Raw genomic sequence first — 19,992 nt, 5'->3', positions numbered from 1 at the left:
AACTAATAAATAACTTTAAACATTACCATGTTTGAACTAGAAGACAGCTGGCACGAAGAAACAATTACACAGCCACTGGGATTTAACTGACAAAAGATTTCCATAAGTAATTATGCTCTGCGAGTGTGAGAGGAAAGAAGAATTGCCCTTTAAAGGGGATAATGCCTTGATATTTTCCTCATGCCCTTTTCCTGTAAAGCTAATAACATACATAAACTGAAGTGACCCTGTATGTAATAGGCAATAACAGGTCTCTTTCTATTGCGGCTCTTCCAGTCCTTCCACATGCAAATACTCCCACAGCCATCTCCGTGGTCAGTCTGGAGGACATGTAGCTTTTACAGGGTTGACCTCTTAGGTTAGCAGATATGTAGAATTTCTTTCTGTGCTTAATGCCCTTTAGGTACACAGAATGGACTACTCCATTGTCTTTTGCCCCTGACCCCTCATTTTAACCTTGTATTTCAAACTATTTAATTTAAAGACTACTAATTTTGTCTGACAGGTTAAGCTCAGCATCCACATGAACAAAAGATGAATAAGATCTCTTTCTCACGCTGATGCTTAATCCAGAAATGTCTTGGAAAGTAGTAGTTTTACTGGAAGCAAAAGACAGTTCTGACAAACGAGAGGCAGAATGTAGGTGCTAATCATGTCACGTTTGACTTTTACGTATAATAGAATCATACAATCATTGAGGTTGGAAAATACCTTTGAGATCATTGAGTCGAAATGTAAACCCAACATAATACACACATAGTAGAAAATCTAATGTGTAAAAATCTCTGGTGCAACGTGCATGGCTACAAAACTTTAGTAATTAAAGTAGCACTTACAGATCTGGCACAGCATTCCTACCCATCCTCCAGAGCACTCGCAGATGTTTGGACCTACACATTCTCCACCGTTCAGACATTTCTGCAGGCAAACAGCTGAACAGATTGACATGAAATAAATGAGATGTTGCACACCATATATCTGGATGTTAAAGATCTGCCTGAAAGCTGACCTGGTACATTTTATTCCATATGGCTGATTTCTGAAGAAGTGAATGTGTTTTATTAATCAGATAATCAGCATTCAAGATTCTTCGATATTTGCTTCTTGAGAAATTTATCCTTGATAACTGTCTTCTGGTAGCTTTGCTACTTCTAATACTCAGCTTGCCATCAGCTAAGAATACTTTCCATGTGTTATGTTTATATGTTATATACATAATATGTGTTCTCTGTTATAAATAAATATGTTCTCATAATAAAGTTTGATATCTTTATTGTCTATACTGTTTCTTCAGAGATCCTGAAAGAGTTAATATATGTTTTGATGTATCTGTGTGAGAGACACATATTCCTTCAGAATTTCTGAATAAATTATTAATATTATAATTTCAAAACACTGGTTCTGAAATCATATTTGCTATCAGGATCTAAAGGGTAAAAAGCCAATGTTTTAATCCAGTTTACATACAGTACGTCATCTTGAGTATAAATTTGTTCCGTTTGTCTGTCAACATCATGGTAATGAATAGCCATGTAAGGAAAAACATTTCTTGAAAATATTTTAGGGTGAGAGTTTTTTTAATTATATTTTTTATGTAACTGTAGTCAGGTCTGGTAGAGTCACAGAGTAAGAACACATCATTCTCCAGATTATGCACCAAAATGTATCTGGTGACCTTGAGAATTTATCAGTTTGGAAGGCTTTATAGCAGGCTTTAAATAGTTTTGTATTTTGAAATAGATGACATTCCTCTGTAAAATATAATAAAATATGTGAAGCTGTTAAAACATAAAATCAATGCTTCAAGTTTAATACCATAAAAATGATTTTCCATAATAAGATGTATAACGGACAGCCGCATAAAGCAGAACGCGGGTTCCCCTACACAGCTTTTTTCCTTCGCAAGTATCAAATGTTTATAGCATTTTGTATTACCTGTACTTAAAACTGTTTTTCTTCAAACTGCTGAGGCAGCAGAACAGATTCTATTTACTGCAGTGTTTTTTTAATATTAGAAGAAGATTACAATTGATGTTGACCGGCCTAAATAATAATAATCCATTTGACGGGCAGTAGAGGTGCTTACGTTTATTACAGTGTTTTCCTCTCCATCCAGCTGGGCAGTCGCAGACGTTTGGCCTTACACATTTCCCTCCATTCATACACATCGGATCACAGACACCTGCAGATAAGTATCAAAGGAAGAACAAAGGAACTGGGAATTAAGGGAAAACTTTACTAGAGACTTATTCTCTTCCTTTTGGAAGGTTCAATTGCTTGTAATTAAAAATCAGAAAAGTAATTTGGATCTGAGACTCTGAAACACAGAGGCTTGATAGCTCCCATAAATCCTCTGGAAGCTCTTTCGAGGAAGCTCCAGGAATAGCTGCCTCACCAGAAAAATGAGAGAGACATTAATTAGAACAATTCTCAGAAAACAAGCGAGACATTTTCTGTGGCAGCTGTGGACAAACAGAATACTTGTTAGAGCTTTCACTTCCTGATTGGAAAACATGTTCTCAGATGTTCATTTGGATAAGAAAGGACTTGAAGAGGATAGATTGGTTTCACACTATTTTGGGAATGGTTTTGCATTCAACCAAGCTTAAAGAATAAAATCTATTCCTTCATGGCCTTTTTGCGACATTATTTGTTAAAGTACTTACCTTTTTACTATATTCTTCTATATAAATAAGATGTGAAAGCTAGATTGCTTTTCAACCAAAAGAAACCAGGTAATTTTTTGTTAGGTTTCATTAGAAATCTAATTGTGTTTAAGATAAAGCCTTGTATTTATCAAAATTCTTGTTTTACATCATCCAACAGTAAAACCACAAAGTTGTGACAAGACAAACATCTGCAATCAGAGCCTTCTTTGATATAAATGGATGCCATAAGCAGGTACCCAAAGTCCTCATCTCCTCTTTCTCCTTCCCTGTAACTGTTAGTGTAGGAAGGCCTCATCCGAGGCAATGTAGTTTAGAAACATTACAGTGCTGGTGTGTGGCAAGTGGGAATAATTTGCCTTTTACATGGAAGAAGGCATTTGATAGTGAGTGGAAGACAATAAAGCTGTGTCATGTAGTAAATAGCTGGGCTGCAATATGAGTCAAATCAGGAGGAATCTGACAATGAAGGTTTGAGGATTCATTTGTGTCAAATGGCTTCTCCCATGTTTAATGCTTTGTGAGCACAATGGAATTTCCCAGTGACTCATTAGCAACAGTGGTAATCAGCAGCCATCCTCCTCGCTGGTGGACCTGGGTGGCTGCTGAGCACCCAGTTCTTTCTCAGCGAGGAGCAGACTGCTTGCTTCTGCGGGCACTGAGGGGGCTGAGAGCTAAAACGTAGCATGCCATTATTAGCCTTAAAGTTGTGATGTCTTTTGGCACATCAGCCGAAAGAACAGACCTTGAATATTAATGCTGTAGCAACACTGATTTTCAAGCCATCACTATGTGCAGGCTTCTGAAACTGCCACAACCTCCCCTCAGACCTTTATAGGACAAGGTGGAATTCTGCAAAAAGCCTTGAAAAGGGAATGATTTTTAAAAATAACATGCAACCCCCCCAGCAACTGTTATGTCATGGGAGAATAAACTTCTGTTCCTCTGTTAGGTATGATCAGGCATTTTCAGATAGGTAGATTTAGATTCCCTAATTATTCCTCTGATGTGTTGAAATATTGCTTTTGTGGCTTTCTGTGTCCTGGTCTATTCCTTCAGTGCAGATGCTGCTGCACTGGCAGCTGTCAGTGCTACATTGCTGTTCTTGGTTGGCTGCTACATCTGCATTTTGTTCTGTGCCAAGCCTCCTAGATCCCTCAGCATGGGGACTTGCCCTCAGGCAGGTCAGATTTACCCATGCTTATAAGGGCTGCTTGGATCCAAGCCCTTAAACTGTCCTCCTCTTTCTCCGTCTTCCTCCTCTTCTCCTGATCCATGCTGTAATCTTGGCCTCTGCTTACTAAGACTTAACTGGGATCTACAGTTCTTGCTGAACTATCAAAAAGTGTTGAATCCACTAGTTAAAACCTAGATGAGTTCAAGGTGTTATGGCAGCCTTAACTCTGAAATAAATTAATCATTTATTTTCCCTCTCCCTTTTTCTCCCCTTTTTGATCTCATATCTCCGCTAACAGACTTCTGACCTACAATCTTCTGTTGTGTTGTATTTGACTTCTTATTTCAATCATAAAACCGGTTAGAGATCCAGAATTTAGAAAAGGCAACCACAAGCCATAGATTGTGGCATCTAGATTTTAAATGACTTTAACTTTTGTGATGTTCTCAGATGATAACATGCCCATCGTAAACCTACTGTCCCCAGATCATACTGTTGAAGCCCAGGGATTTTAGTTTGAGATCATATGAAACTTGGACAATGTCTTCCTCCACCAACAATAAAAAAGGAAACCCGAGAAAAATATAACCAGAAGCACAGTAGTACTTACTAAAATGAGGATTCATCCTCTTCTTTGCCCTTACATTTTCTGTGTACATTTCACCTTATACAAACAATTTAATTTTAAGATATTCTGAGTTGATTTTTAATAGATCTATTAAATCGTAGAGCAACAGACTCTTCCCTCAATTACAAGGAGTCAAACTAGTGTGCTTTCTGTTTAATTACTAGTTTTCTGTTTGTTTACAACTGAACTTTTTCCAACTCAATTGTAATTCAACAAAACTTTAAGTGACAGGTGAGGTCTAGTTTTGGTCTGAGTAAGACAGTTCAAACTTTCAGCTTTGAATCTGCTTGTCTCTTAGTTCAACAGCCTTACAAATGAACATCTAACTATGAAAAGATAGCAAGAAGTTGCTTAAATTGTTTATGGCATCCCTCGCTTAGGTGATAAATTCAAAGGACTTCAAAGTGAACTAAAAGAAGTACCAAAACTGTTCTGAACTGGAGGGACACTTCTGACTGCCTGCTTTCCAGGGCAGACTCTTCCCTTCTTGCTAGGGAATTCAGGAGCACCTTTATGAAAACAAAATGCAGTGTTATCTGTCCCTTTCTCCTGTCTGACATCTCCACCTTGTTCTCCCTTTCTTTAACTTTCCTGAATACAATCCTATCTCAATACCCATCAGGCAGACTTCAACATTTGTTGATGATAACTAGTTTTGATCCTTGCTAGTCCCACTCCTTGGCCTCTGTGGAGGAGCTCCAATTTCAAAATAGCAAACAAAAATGTTACAGCCTCTCACAGGAAAACTAAATAAATTATCAGGCACTAGGAGAGCACATCGAATTACTGTAATCCTCCCAGGCACTGGTGTGACTTTGAAAAGACTCACATTTCTTTTTTTCCCTCTTCTTATAAAGGGCCTGGCATCTTGACCCAAAGACAACAGTGGTTTAATAGGTTTTCCACCTGCCTTGGGGACTAGCCCTAACGACAGAGATGTAAACATGTTTGTATCTCTACTTCGTTGCAGTTTGGTAGGGTATATTGCTGCAGGTAGGGAGAGTCCTGTACTACGCTTGCTGGCAGCCTGTATGTATCTCTAAATCCTTAATCCCACTCTCCTTGATCTCACCACCACCATTTCCACACTTTTCAATAAGAACTGAAACACATGCTATTAGGTTACTCAGTTTTGCGGTGCTCCACCACTTAAAACTAGAAAGGGCTTCCATGAACTTATGTTTCCCCAAACTGGTAGGTTAGCTAAAGTAAGCTTATGTTGAAGGTGATAATGCAGGTTAAAGCGAAAGCATGATTACATGCTGTATTTCAGGTGAGGGGTGATTTTGATAAGGTATCAAGCAGCTGCGGTAGTTAAGATCAAACCGAGGTGATTCACAGATCATCATACAAAATGCACACAATTCTGTGCACTGAAAGGCATTCACAAGTTGCTAAGTTTTCTGTTTTATACAGCAGCTATTTCTCCTGGATAGCTTTAATGCATTTTGACCTAACAATCACTTAAAATTTCCTGCAACCCTTTTCATAGTTCATCCCCTGTAGGCTGAGTTGACCCGGTGAAGTGTTTCTTGCAACTTTTTTTATCAACCTCCAAGGAGCTCCACAGCTCAACTCTTCAACCCTAATGTCTTTAAGGTAGTCAGACCTCCTGCTTTGTCAGCCAAAGGGAACAATTTTCGTGCAAATAAGTATTTCCAGACATTACTAAATTCTAAGAAAACACCAATCCACCTTAACTGTTGTCTGTAAAATCAAGTAGGTCCTTTTGGAATAAGTAGCATCAGGGATGGATACCTACAATTCCAGTGTCATCTCTTGCCTGCCGTACTTGCAGTTGATTTACAGTAACATTTCCCTTAAAACATAAAGCGTGTTAGGTAAAATGTCTCTGTTAAGCAAAGCCAAAAGGGACTGAGGGCAGAGTTAAGCATGCTTTGCTGGACTGCACCCACTATAAGCAGTTGAGAGTAATCCCTTTTTTCTGACAATTACAGTATTAGCCAGCAGGAGCTGCTGGTAAGTTTACAGTGATTAAAAGAGGGCAGACATTTCCATCAGACTCTGAGGGTTATCAGACAAATACTTTTCAAGTTTTTTAGGCACCATTTAATGCAAGTACCTCATTACACCTTTTCTGGCTAGAAGTAGATAATAGTAAGTAGTGAGAAGTTAATTTTGTTGAAATAGGATGGTCTTCATCACCACCCTCAGAAAGTCAAACCACAGGGAATATTAAACCAGGCTCCTAAAATCTTGGCAGAAAGGGATCCTCTGCAATGTTTCAGGAATATGCCTTGCCAGAGCTGAACATCGATGTCCTTTCCTGACAATGAGACTGCACAGACTATTTCTTTCTGAACCAAAAATTATCTGCCATCACATATCCCGAGCCATGCTGCTGATGAGGAGACAGTGTGTCGTGCTGCAATGCTGATTAGAAGATGTAGTTTTCAACTCAACTTTTCTTTTTCTTTTCTTTTATGCCCTGAAGAAGCTGAGAAAATTGACCTGCTTCTGGATGCATTCTGCCTTTGGATGGAAGGGAGAAAATAGCCTCAAGCAGTAACATCTGTGTGGGCCAGCTAAGGTAATGCATCAGGCTACAGCTTTACTGACAAAGAACACGGAAATACGGTCAAAAGAACACCTGCTGGTGGATATATACTTCAACATATCCTTTAAGTCACCATCCCTGTGCTGTCATTTATATGTGAATCACAGTCACTGCTTTTATTTCTGGCTGCAGTTCGTTTTGGACTGACTTCTCTGTGGGTCTAGTGCATATTTCAGCTTGCTTTCTCTTGCTCTTTTGAGGAGCAGGAAACTTGTTCAGTCACAGTTTGGGCTTTTATATGTGTACATGTAGTTTTAATGTTCATTTTCTCCTTTCTGCTTAGTGGTTACCTTGATTTGGTGTGACATTCTCAAAAAGAAGGAGCTGTAGCTGGGGAGATACTTCACAGCAAGGACATAGAGCATGGGACAGGTTTAAAAATAACACTGACTGGTCTCGTCAAGAAAATACAGATGACAGAACTCAAGCTGAGAACAAAAATGAAACCAGTAGATGTGAAAGCGGTGGGTTTTGTGTTAAAACTGGCACTTCTAGTCCTTTTTCAAAGTTTATTTGTAATATACATCACCTACTGAATAAAACACAAAGCCCAGGGAAATGCTCTGTGCCAGGAATGGGACAATCTTGAGATTGTAGCTTTAAAATGTGGGGATACCACTGATCTTTTTCACAGGACGAGAGCTGGAGGGTCAGGTCAGCAGTTTCACAAAATAGAACAGTTCAATGATTGACTGGAAAGAAAGTTCCCAATCTCTCTGGGTGCGTTATGCATGCCAGCAGTGCTGCTCGAATGAAACATTATCCTGACTGCAGTAAGGAAACAATTGGTTTGATGCTTCTAGGCTCCAAATAAAGATTTGATCTTGCTGAATGATTGTTAATCCTTTGAAAAACAGAATCGCAAAACAAATGCATTCTGGACGAAAAGGGTGTTTTTAACACAAGGCACCATTGTTCTGATTCTGCTGCCCTGACTCTAGCACAAACTAGTCGAGGTAAAAAATGTCACTCTCCCCTTTACAGGGCATAACTGATGTTCAACAGATCATTAACGAGATGGATGTACCAATATATCTGCTGCTGTGAAGGTCCCAAATGCACACTGCTCTGAAAAACATGTTATGGATTTGGGACACTAGTGATTTCTAATCCCTTTTTTTTCTGTTTCCAAGGTCAGTAAGGAACTAGTTTTGCCTGTGCTGACTTTTAGGCACATATATTGTTCCAGAACTTGGATTTCCCTGGAACTGCTCATCTATTTTGATTTGGATTTGTAAATAAAGAAATAACTTTCTCTCCCAGCTCTGAGTTACCTCAGGTGTGTGATCCACTAAATGTCAGTAATTACAACCACAGATTAAATTTTGAGAAGAAGGAATATTTGCATGCAATGAAAATGTTGGCAGTTTTTGTGTGAGGTTCTTCTAAAATTTGGATCCCTATCCATGTCAAGCTACCAATCATTTTGAGGTTTGCTCATTCCTATTTGTCGCTTCACATATCTCTGACAGAGATGCAAAGCACTTCTTCAATAAATTACCTTTCTGAATAATAAAAATAATCTGGTAGAAACCTCTGAGGGATGCAGTGCAGGAGAACAAATTACTACAAGACACAGAGGGAGCTGTAAATGTAATTGTGATGGGTGTGGTGACAGTTTGCATTTATAATATATTCACTTTACCACATGGCTCTAGCAAAATGACTTAGTTTGCATGACCTAGCACGCATTTCAGAAGAAAAAGCAGTCTGAAAAATTGCAGACCATATAGACAGCAGTGCAATGCCAGTATTTTGCCTGGTTGTGTCCTGTCTTCATTCTGATGGGTATACCTATGGGACCTTTTAGAGTCATTAAAGAAGGAAGTAAATCTAATTTGGATGTTACTTTAGGAAAAAAATGGGAAACATCATGAATGCTGGATGGCAAAACTACTGAGATATTAGACTAAGATCTGAGTGTTGGTGTGTAAGGTGCTGTGCTGCTGTTTGCACGTCACTCTCACCAGATAATAATGTTTTCTGTCAATTAAAGAGGATCCTTATCTCTATATGCACTTCCAAAAATTTTCCTGGTAGTAGGCAAGACTCTGATGCCTCAGGAATTTTGGGAAACTAGTGAGGGAATTTTACTCCAATAAATACAGTGCACTTTCAACTCTCCTTAGACTGAAATATTTTTACATTTGGGTCATCATATCTTCATTTTGCCAATTGTCTCTTGTCAGGTGAAACTCTTTCTAGAGATATAACATTATCATATTGGGATAAATGCAAAATATTTCAGCATCTTTCAGAATGAAAGCCACTATAAACAAAATAAGCAGGTGCATATTTTTATATTTGAGGAATTTTCTGCTGGGTACTCTCAGATTTCGAGATAGTTGGCAAAACCTTTTTCTCATTTACTGATTGGGTTTCGTCTGAAACTATTAATTTGAAGGAGAGTATAGCTATACTTTATTCTCATCTTTGCAATTGTTAGTATACAATTAATGTGGGGAATTGTAAAATATACTCTCAGCACAGCTTATATCCTCATCTTGTTACTGTCTCGGGTTTGGGAACATTTTCTCTTCATTGAAGAATATTCTGTGTTTTATTAGGTCAGTGAACCATTCCAGCATGTGTATAAATTGTTCTGTTGAGCTGCTTTCTTGTCATGCCTGAATAAAAAGTGAAAGAGGATTCTCCTATACATTGCCTTCCTCTGTTGATTATTTTTGCAGCTTCTACGCTGGCAGTATGACCTGCCACTTAGGCGTGTTTTCATTGCACTGAGCAGGCTAAGCCGTTGCCTATGCTTGATGCAATTTGGTTTGTTTTCATGTCTACAAAGACAAAGGGAAGTACAGGGAGGGTAACTGAAGAAAACTGCAAGGGCAATGTAGTCTCAAGCCAAGAAGATGACCAGACACAAACCGCTACGGTGTGGCTCATAACTCAGCCAAAGAGCAAGAGCCTCAGGTGGGAGCCTGGTCAGGGGGTTCAGAAGACGACTGCTGTCTGCATTGGCACTGCACCCATCTGTTAGTCATCCTGTTATTACCTCTCTTTGAAAGTAAGATAAGGTTTACTTGGAATTGGTGCTGGAGAGGATTGTCTTGCCAATGTCTTTTTATGGATAAACAGACAGTGTTAATCTCCAGAACTGTCAGTTGTTTGGGCTTCTCAAGTGGCGGATTTCATGCCTCTTCTTAAAGAGACATTTTTAATTTATTAAATTAAAAAAAAATATTAATTAAAAACAGCCTCCACCCCCAAGTATTGTTTCTTTAATCCGTTAGTGGGAAAAGGCACTTATCCTCACACAGAAGTCCACTGCAAAGACAATTGGAGTAATTAAGGCGTTCTTACTCTTTTATTTAAAGTATGCCTTTACATACATCAGTATATCTGACACATTTCTTTAGTGCCTTTAAGATGCAAGTAAAGAAATACCGGCTGAAACCCCAGATTCTCTACTCTGGTAAAATTCATGTTGTAGTTTGTGAATGTTTTGCTTATGGAATGAATAAAAATTTCATAAGGCTTTTGGGCTTATTCGGGATATATGAACAGTTCTTACCGAGATATATTCTCGATCTCTTCCTGTAAAATAAATTTAGATGACTGCGTGTGCTCAAACCCTCTATTAAAATAAATGCACCTCCTACATATATGTGAACAAAATGTAGCTTTGAAGAAAGGCCAATTAATGATTTTATCACAAATCCTTTCTAAGAGCGAGCAGAGAGGAGCACAGCTCTGAGACCACAAACCAGGTTGTACCTGGAGTCACTGTCTCCTGTTTGACTCTCTCTCTTTGCTGGGGAAGTCAGAGCTCTCTCCTCTCTCCCCAGACAAGATGCATGGATCGTATTTTGCTCAGCTGAATGAGAAAGGCAGCAGTAGCCCTAATTTTCTCTTTTTCTTCATCTTCTGTTATATTTCCTGCCCAAGGAAGGAAGGAGATAACTGATATGAAGGTATTCTGTTATGTGGGCTGGAAAATCAAATAAGAACTGAGATCAGCGTTTCTCTTTCCTGCGTCTCTAGACTGAGCACCAACCAAACCTTGAGCCAACTTGCCTATCTTTCAACTTCTGTTGCAAAACTAATGCTCTTAGCAGTAAGCTACAAGTCTCTCTGCTATGAGCAACTGTTTACTTATTTCCGAACACCCACTGCCCAAGGAAATTGGCTATCCAGAAATCTTAGACAAATAGTCGTCGCCTTTAAACCCATCCTTGGCATATAAAAAGCACGCCTAGCACAAATGATTACCCCATCTGTTTGGATGAGATATGTGGATTGTTCCCTGTTCAATTGTGTGGGAGGCCTCGCTGGACCTCTGGTTTGCAAACTGGCTGATTTTAGGTGGCTTGGGTCAAACTTCCTACTCAGTGAAGGAATTCCAGAAAATATATAACCCATTGTCAAGACGATAATTTAGTGTAAGTCTAATTTGTTGAGCAGTAAAGCTTCCTCTTCCGCAGCTCACAAGGCAGTAATCTCCAGAAAGATTACATGGGAATGCTGGAATATGGGAAATCAGTGACTTTCACAACGTGACATTGCTTAGCAAAAAGCTGTCTTTGAAACCCAGTGTTCGAATTTCCAATTAGTTTGCCTCTAGCTCTCATGCAAGTAAAGTCCTCATGATAGGAGGAAGGAGGGAAGAGGAGCAAACAGAGCTGGAAGAATGAGCATGAGTTATAGCATGCACTGTGTGTTGGCCATAAATCCTGCCCGCAGGAATTACTGAAATGGAGAAATAGTTATCTACTGACTTTGAGATCCAGTCTGCAAAGTCCCAATGTCAGTGTGGTGATTGATGTGATACAATGTCGGCAGGATTCGACCTGGCACAATAAAATAGGTGCATGCAGAAACACGGTCTCTGTTTTAAAACGTGTATAAACTCCAGCCAGGCAGCTGCGAGACGAGAGGCAAGAAGGCATGAGCCGTAAGAGAGGCCAGGGTCAGGCTACAAGAGTGCTCAGTATTCTGGAGAAAGGAGGAGAAGGATGTTCAGCACTGCTCTCCTATGACCTTTGCTTGCTGATGAGCTCCAGAGGGAGCTATGGCTTGCTTTTTTACACAGAGAGAAACTCACTAGAAGCAAGTAACAGTGGAGAAAGGATAAACGTGTGGTCCCATGAATCCCTCATTTTAATTGCCTTCTCTTTACTTCAGCCCTTCATAAGTAAAGTAAACTTGGCTTTTATTAGCTTGTTGTTTATAAAGCAGTCCTATGAAAAGAAGTGTAGTAAATAAATGAAATCTAATCTGCTTTCTGTGTAGATTTTTGTATGAATGTAGTAGAAATCAGTGTGAACTCCACTTTAAAGCTTCATGAACAGGAAAGATATCCCAGCTATGCATTTTTTTCAAAAGGCAATTTAAACCCACACACAAATAGCTTTTCTATACTGTTAATGTAGAATATGTTTGTTTGATGCTAAGTTGATCCAGAAATATGTGTTATTTTGAGGTACTGGCAGCGTTTTTCCTCTTCCCGCTCAACAAGACTGATTATACCGAAAACAATGTGTAACCAAGTGAGGATACAAGATTGTACAATTGCTGAGGCATAAGCATCCATTTCGCTGTCAGCTCTGACACCTGCACGTCCTGGGTGTGGGCGCTGCTTTGCGTAATCACCGGGCCGTTATTTATCAGTGAACATATCAGGCAAAGCCTTATGTTTCAGCTGGCAGCCAATCGGTTGATTTGCACTTTTTTTTTGAGTTGATGTTTATTTATGTATGAAACAAACACAAACTTTCAGGCTGAATGCCTTTCCCTGTACGCTAAGGATGCAAAGAAGAGTAAGCCCGAGTGGCAAAGGTGTCGTGATGCCACTCTGTCCTGCGTGGTTTTGGCTGTCAGGCAGAGAGTATAAGAAACGCCAAAATGTATAGGGATTGAAGTGAAAATCCTAAAGCATGTTGCTATCTATTTAACAAAAACCAATAATGTCTGGGTTCATTTTAGGAATAACCTGTCTTTGATTGGCTGCCATGATTTTAAGTTTTAATTATCTCCTTCAACTGAGAATCTGATGCTGGCAAAAGCAAACGGAAGCCTTTGTTTCTCTGTCCATGCAGTTGAGATGCTAAGAAGGACAGAGAAATGTCTAACAGCAGTGGAAAAAATGCCAAAATATCCAAGGGGTAAGTGACCAAAAAACTTATTGGACTTATTTTTATCTTTGCCCCTAAATACTGTTTCTCCCTCAAAAAATCTTAAAGCTGTTATCATGACAGATAGGCAATTTGTTTCTAGTGTGTGAATTCTTTATTCTGTTGTTTCATTTACAGATATAAGGTGCCTTTGTAATGATGTTTGTTAAGCTGAAAGATGTACTTTTGAACATTAATTACTGGAGAGACACCCACAACTGTTATTATCCGTATTATGTTGACTTATCACAAGGACAAATGTATGTCCCACTTGACCGGCTGCTACTTACGTCTGAGTTGCAAGACACTTGGCTTCACACTTTAGGAACAAGCCTAATGTCTGAATTCTCTCCAGGATAGGCATCCAAATGTTTCTGTTTTCCCTGACTCCATGTAGCTCGGTCAAAGGGATCATCCAGAAGTGTGTTATGGTACCATGATCTTGGAAACTGTAACACCCCTGCTGTAACCAGGGCTGTGCATGGCAGGGAATTTTCCCCTTGCTTGAACTCTGCGTTGGAGAATATTAAAGCTGAAATCTAAGGTTTACTGGTGCAATTCATATCATTAGTAGCAGGTTTCAGACATAAGTGTGCAAAACCTGTGTACTGCTGTGTATAAACAATGGCAAAATTGAAAAGACTGCCAATTTCAAGCATTCACCACAGGTTCAGAAAGGCAATGTTTTTGTTCAGAACACTGTTTCTGAAAAGACTGTTTCTCAGTTTTTGTGACCCACAAATATTCTCACAAACTAAAGTCAAGAGGCTGCTCTGCATTTAATACATGAGTAGGAAATTTCTTCAGACTTGTCTTTCTTAATGTTAAGTTTATTCACTCTGTCTTGATAGGTTTTATTCGGCAGGCAATAAATCTGACCAAAATTTCTAAGATTAGAGACTCAGTGTCAGTACATAGTAAAGATGATTCGCTGTCAGAGGTTTCTGAAACTCTGCTAGAAGTGTAAAAAGACTTAAGGAAAATGAAAACTCATAGTCAGAGAGTGAAGAACAACTAAAATAATGATAGATCTCCTTACAAAGAATTGTTTTTCTCAGAATCATCACATTCCTCCTTTTGGCTAAGCCAGCTGTCTATTCCTTGGTGTAGGGTAGCTTGGCATCAACGTGTTAGACACAACCAGGCTTTGATTTGGTCCACAAGTTCAGCTCTGGCAGTTCCTTTGAAAATGTGGTACATTTTCTTGGTGATTTGCAAATGGGAGTTGTTGCACTATTGAAATTCCAGTAAATTTTGTATTTAATTAGAGTTTTTCTGTTGTTGTGTATGTATTTCTTTTCCTGACTCTTTGTGCAAGGACATTACACTCTGTGCAAGCTGTAATACCCCGTGTAACTCAGGGCACAGCTGGGTTACAGGAGGTCCTTACAGGTAAAGAAAAAAATGCTCAAATCCAGAAAAAATCCCCACTCCGTGAAGTGGAAATCTACTGTGTTTTTTTTCTGATTCCCTCTTGTCATAGAATCGTATTATAGAATGGTTTGAGTTGGGAGGGATCTCAAAAATTATCCAGTTCCATCTACTCTGCTGTGGACAGAGACGTCCCACTGGCTCAGGCTGCTCAAAGCCTTGTCCAACCTTGTCTTGAACACCTCCAGGGATGGGGCATCCATGGCTTCTCTGGGCAACCTGTGTCAGTGTTTCACCACCCTTAGAGTGAAAAATTTCTTCCTAATATCTAATCTAAATCCCTCCACTTTCAGCTTATAACCATTACCCCTCATCTCCTTCTTGCCATACCCTTTCCAGGAAGGTTAGCGGAAGCACTGTATGGATCACCTTCCAGCTGGCATGCAGCCTGTGGGTCTGGTCTCACCTCTACAGAGCCAGAAGCCCAAACAGCTGCAGGATTATCAAAATTAATTTGATAGATGTATGGATACATATATATTACCCTAGTGACACTGCAAATGTGACAAAATGAGCTACGTGATATATTAGATCTTTTTATGATGTCAAATGGTTATTGTAGTACTTTTAATACATTTCATTTAAGAAAAAAAGGGGCTGGTTAGCGGAACTTCTTCATTCTAGGAATTTATTTTCCACTTTTTCATTTGTTTATGTGTAAATGAGTTATGAGCATGTGTTTATGTATTTACTCCTAGCTTTCAAGTGTAAGTCAAGTGTATCAGCAGACCCAGCAATCAAGTCAATGCCTGATAGAAAACGATATAAAATCATGCCTGAAAAAAAAACATGAAGTGCCTTTTGCATTTGAACTCTGATATGTATGGGAATGAGAGCATTCTTTAGCTGATGGGAGCGTTAGTTTTCTCCATTTTGTTTGCTGGGGTAGGGATGCTTAGTTCTGCTGTATGCCCTGCAATTCTTTGCTCCAGAGAAAAGGGAAAATCTGGATCCTCTGGCAGAGGAGAGACAAGCTATTTCATATGACAGCAAAGATAAGACACACAACTCTAACAGCAATCGCTCCTTGTGACAAGCTTGTGAATAATCTATGTCTTTCTATGGACCATGATACCTGTCCTATGTGCAGTTGATTTTAAGCAAGAAAAAAGAAACGCTACTCCACATTTTTTACTTATTAACAGTCAGTGGCAAGTCAGAGTACGCAAATAGTAGTATTTGCCTTCTACTTAATCATGTTTCTCTTCATTCATCACAGACACGGCTCCTTTCTTTAAGTTTATAACACTAGGCTAAATAAAACAGACTAAATAGTGGTTATTGAAGTAGCACGGAGCCTGAGGTTGGACAGAACAAAAATATTTTCATCACATCAGAAAAACTTTTTTACAAAAGATTATATGAAGATGGGCAACAAAACCTCGCAGTCTTTTTGAAAGTGGAAAGAAAGAGGCTGTGGGTTGGTAGCAGCTGGAGAATTTAGGGGGGTGCTTTGCTAGACTGCAATCATAATCATCTCGTTTTCCTTTGATCTGTCTGGAGATGTGGCAGCGCGTTTAAAGCTGGAAACACTTTTCTAATGTTCTCTAACCTCAAAAACAAGATACCAAACATAAGGTTTTTTCCTCTTTTCTTCCCTCCAGCTTGTTCCTGCCAGAACAGACTATTCAATTGTGTACTTTGCAACCAGGCAGAACTGTGCATCGTGATTCTCCCTGCTGAAAGGAAGGGAGAGCTCTACTATGGGGATTGAGAGGGCTTTTGTTGCTGGAAGGAATTTTTTACTAGCTTTTTTTCCTCTGTGTGTGAGAGACATAAAGTGCTCTGGAAACGTACATATTCTTCCTGCCAAGAATGGTTGTTTTCACAGCTCCCCTTTTGCCAATTTCAAACTGGTTAAGAAAAAATAAAAACAAACCACAAAAAAGGAGTTTTCGCATACATACCCTAAACTCTCTGGGTGAAAGACATTGTTGAACATTAGAGTCTGTAGAAGTGCCCAAATAACCTATTTCCCTAGAAGAACCTAACATGAACACCAATGCTGAGCTGAAAAGGGAGTTTTCAGTGACAAGAACAAAGGCAAAGCTGAAGCGTTATTAACTGATGGTCTTAACAGATCTAGAAGTATGATGTTCTAATATTTTTAAGGATTTCAGTCGGCAGCTTTGCCTTCGGCTTTAAGCTTTTCCTAAAAAAGTCTTTAATGCAAAGTAATAAATTCATCTCCAAACAAGAGCATTACTCATTCTGACTGCTTGAAATATTTAGAGAGACTCTACCAAAACGCTCTACTCCCATCGTTGACCTGACTTAATGTTATTCTAATTAACAAGTTGGTTATTAAAATCAACAGGTTGCTTTTAGACATATAGTAGTGCTATACAGGCTCTGATAGAAATATAGGAGAGCATGGCATAAATCCAGACTAAACATTCTGTTGAACATGCACAAAAGGGAAAAAAATTGTGTATGAATCAGAGAAAACTGGAAAGCAAAGGGAAGTTCGTAACTTACTTTTCTGACACCTTCTTCCAGTATAGCCTTCAGTACAGGAGCACACATTGGTTCGAATACAGTGACCTCCGTTCTTACAAGGGGGGATGCAAACAGCTAGTGAAAGGAAAGCAAAAGTTTTGTGCACTGAAATCACACAGGCATCAACATTGCCTAAATAGATTCTTTATTTAGGTGCCTGTGCTGGGAAACCAGTCTGCAGAAGCTTTTCTTTTAGTTGGGGTAGGAAAGATGTCTCTCCAAAGGGTGGTTTGGACAAATGCTTAGATGGAGATCCTCATTCTCTCTTGTTTGTGGAAGGAATGTGGGACAAGGCTCCTGGCACCTAAGTGCCTCTGTTAGATGCTTGCCATTAAATAGTGGGAATATCCCTCAGAATCTCTTAGGTCTTTAACTCTCACTTCTTCAAAAGCTTCTGCCCTTGAAATATAGATCAGTGTTTGATATCTGCTAACTTCGTTTTGGCATTGTTTCTTCCGTCTTTCTCAATGAAGCAGAAAGAATAGCTTCGGGTTTTTTTAGCATGCATCTTCTCTCTCTCCATAACCTTTGTGTATTTATTTGCAAGTTTTAGTTCTGGTAAACCACAGCAATTAAGGATAAAAATTCCAAATCACCTAGATGTTGAAAACCACCTTCCATGTTAATCCCCGGAGAAAGATCATCAGATTACAGAGTCTCTATCATTTTCACTCTCTCCTTCACTCCCAACATCACAAAAACAAAGAGCTTCCAGCAAGTTCCATTCGCAATTAGATATTTGTATGTGAATCATTCACTTGCAAAAATATGCATTGGGATTACATTCATCTAGGAACTCCAGGGAAACAAACGAGAGAGAGAAAGAGAAAAGAACTTTTAATTTTTAAATAGTCTAGGTTTGGTAATGAGTGTGTTTATATTCCCCGATTCAGGAGGGGTTATTTGAGCTAAAAAAAAAAAAATGAAAAGCATGTAGTATATGTAGAGGAATCTTCTAGCCATTTAAGCCCTAAGCATGGGTTTCTCTTCATATCTATTCTGCCTGTGCTAATGGGTAGTTAAAATATTCATTAATTTGACTTCTGCAGCACAAAGAGAACAAGAAGCCCAAGGTACTCTTAGCTTCAGTCTAGAGCTCTTCCCTTTAGGACAAAGATTCAAAATTATGTCCTGATCTATGTCAGGCAGACTGATATCAGATCAGATCTTTGAGCAGGGATCTGAAGAAGTCTTAAAGAAGTGTTCCACCCACCATGCTCTAGGATGGCCAAATAGGTGATATTCTGAGCTCCATTTGAAGATAAATTATCATCTGGCTCTGAAACACATTATAGTACATACTATAGAGTACGCAAGATGAACAAAGTAGAGCCATATTTTAACATTTTATTGAATAGTTGCTAATTAGTGGTATCACAGACTTCAAATAGTTTTAGATTAATTCTTTAGTTACCATAAATGATATCATAAATAAGTGCTTACTCCTTCAAAATACCGTTAAGAACAATATAATGTGGATTTATGACAGACTATAACATCCAAGGCTCACACAGGGAGTTATGACAAGTGAAATCTCTGGATATAATTCATGTGGGGGCAGGCAATGACATAGGCTGCTGTTTATATTTTAAGCCTGGATCCTTTATCAAAATGATAAATAGAACTTTCTTACCTCTCTGGCACTGTGGCCCGTAGAAACCATAAGGACACGTACACATATTTGGCCGTACACAAACTCCTCCGTTCAAGCACACGGGATTGCACACAGCTGTATGCGAATTTAAGATAACTCCATGAATACCTTATAATTTTGAGTAATCACTCTTTTGCTGCTGCACATGTCATTAGAATAATCATTTCTAGTAATATTGTGATATGTTTCACACAATCCTTGTTGGTCAGTTGTGCTGTGGCGTTTATTCATAGTCAACACACTGGGAGCATATTGATGGTGTTTTAGCAAAGCTTAGGGGTTGAAATAAAATACAACTTAATAGTTTATTTCTAATGCCTTCCTTTGCTTTGCACAGTTCATTTGCTTCTACTCTAGCAGCCTCACCAAATACCATCCCAGATTAGTAAAATGTGGTCACATTGCACACAGCCCGAGTAGCCTGGAGATATTAACCAGTTGTTGCTTTGTCTGAGTTCGGCAGAGCATCATGGCATTTCCATGAAGCTGGATAGGTATGTACTGCAAAACTCCATTTGTTCTGCCTCATTTAAATGCCAGTTCCTGCAACATATTGTTTCCGACACCACCAACAAAGATGCTGTCTGAGCTTCTTTTGCCTCTTTATTTATCTGTTATTACTGTAGATGATATAACAGGCAGTATGCATCAAAAGCTGTCTTGCATATTTCCGTGTGGCGAGCACCCACTGTTGAAAAAAATGGTATTAGAATTGCAAATCAGTTTAGTAGAGAAGTCACTGCGTGAAGAATAAGGAATCTGATAAAGTTTTCATGGTAAAGCAGTGACACTTTAAAACAATTCTATTCCCTTTGTCTTTCAGTATCTCACAGAATAGTCCACTAAATAAATTAAATACATTTAAACTTAAATAAATTAAGGGTTACTAACATGTATCAGATAAGCTAAAAGAGAAATAAAATGGCAATTTGGAAAAAGACAAAAGTGAAATTGTAGTCTAGATGAAAGGCTTTTCTGACTTAGCAGCAATCACTTATGAAGTCAAAATGGACTTCATTCGTTCTTAATGGTGAATTTGGATTAGTTGCTTCATTGTCTGAGCTAGTTCACAGATGCCTACACTCTGTTAGTGTTTATATTTCCATTGGTAAAGTTCCGTAAGTCCCTTTTTCATTTTGGCTCTGTATCTGTGTTCATCCAGAGAATTCTATCATATCACTTGAGGCAGGAAACCCCAACAGTATCCACAAAATTCTCTGTGTAATGCACA

General features: G+C 38.9%; 1 protein-coding gene across 1 annotated transcript in view; it reads right to left on the bottom strand.

Moving 5' to 3' along the window:
• The window catches only part of LOC104065221 (von Willebrand factor D and EGF domain-containing protein), a 181,023-nt gene that overhangs the window by 15,532 nt on the left and 145,499 nt on the right, over positions 1-19,992 (bottom strand). The window contains exons 24-27 of the mRNA XM_054070274.1: positions 18,741-18,836; positions 17,087-17,182; positions 2,087-2,182; positions 837-932 (exon numbers count right to left, since the gene is read on the bottom strand). Coding sequence (XP_053926249.1) covers positions 837-932; positions 2,087-2,182; positions 17,087-17,182; positions 18,741-18,836 — 384 coding nt within the window. The remainder of the gene's footprint in view (positions 1-836; positions 933-2,086; positions 2,183-17,086; positions 17,183-18,740; positions 18,837-19,992) is intronic.

This window comes from Cuculus canorus, chromosome 6 (assembly GCF_017976375.1).
Source record: "Cuculus canorus isolate bCucCan1 chromosome 6, bCucCan1.pri, whole genome shotgun sequence".
NCBI lineage: Eukaryota > Metazoa > Chordata > Aves > Cuculiformes > Cuculidae > Cuculus > Cuculus canorus.
The sequence above is the reverse complement of the archived record's forward strand: the minus strand, read 5'-3'. Positions and strand labels throughout refer to the sequence as shown.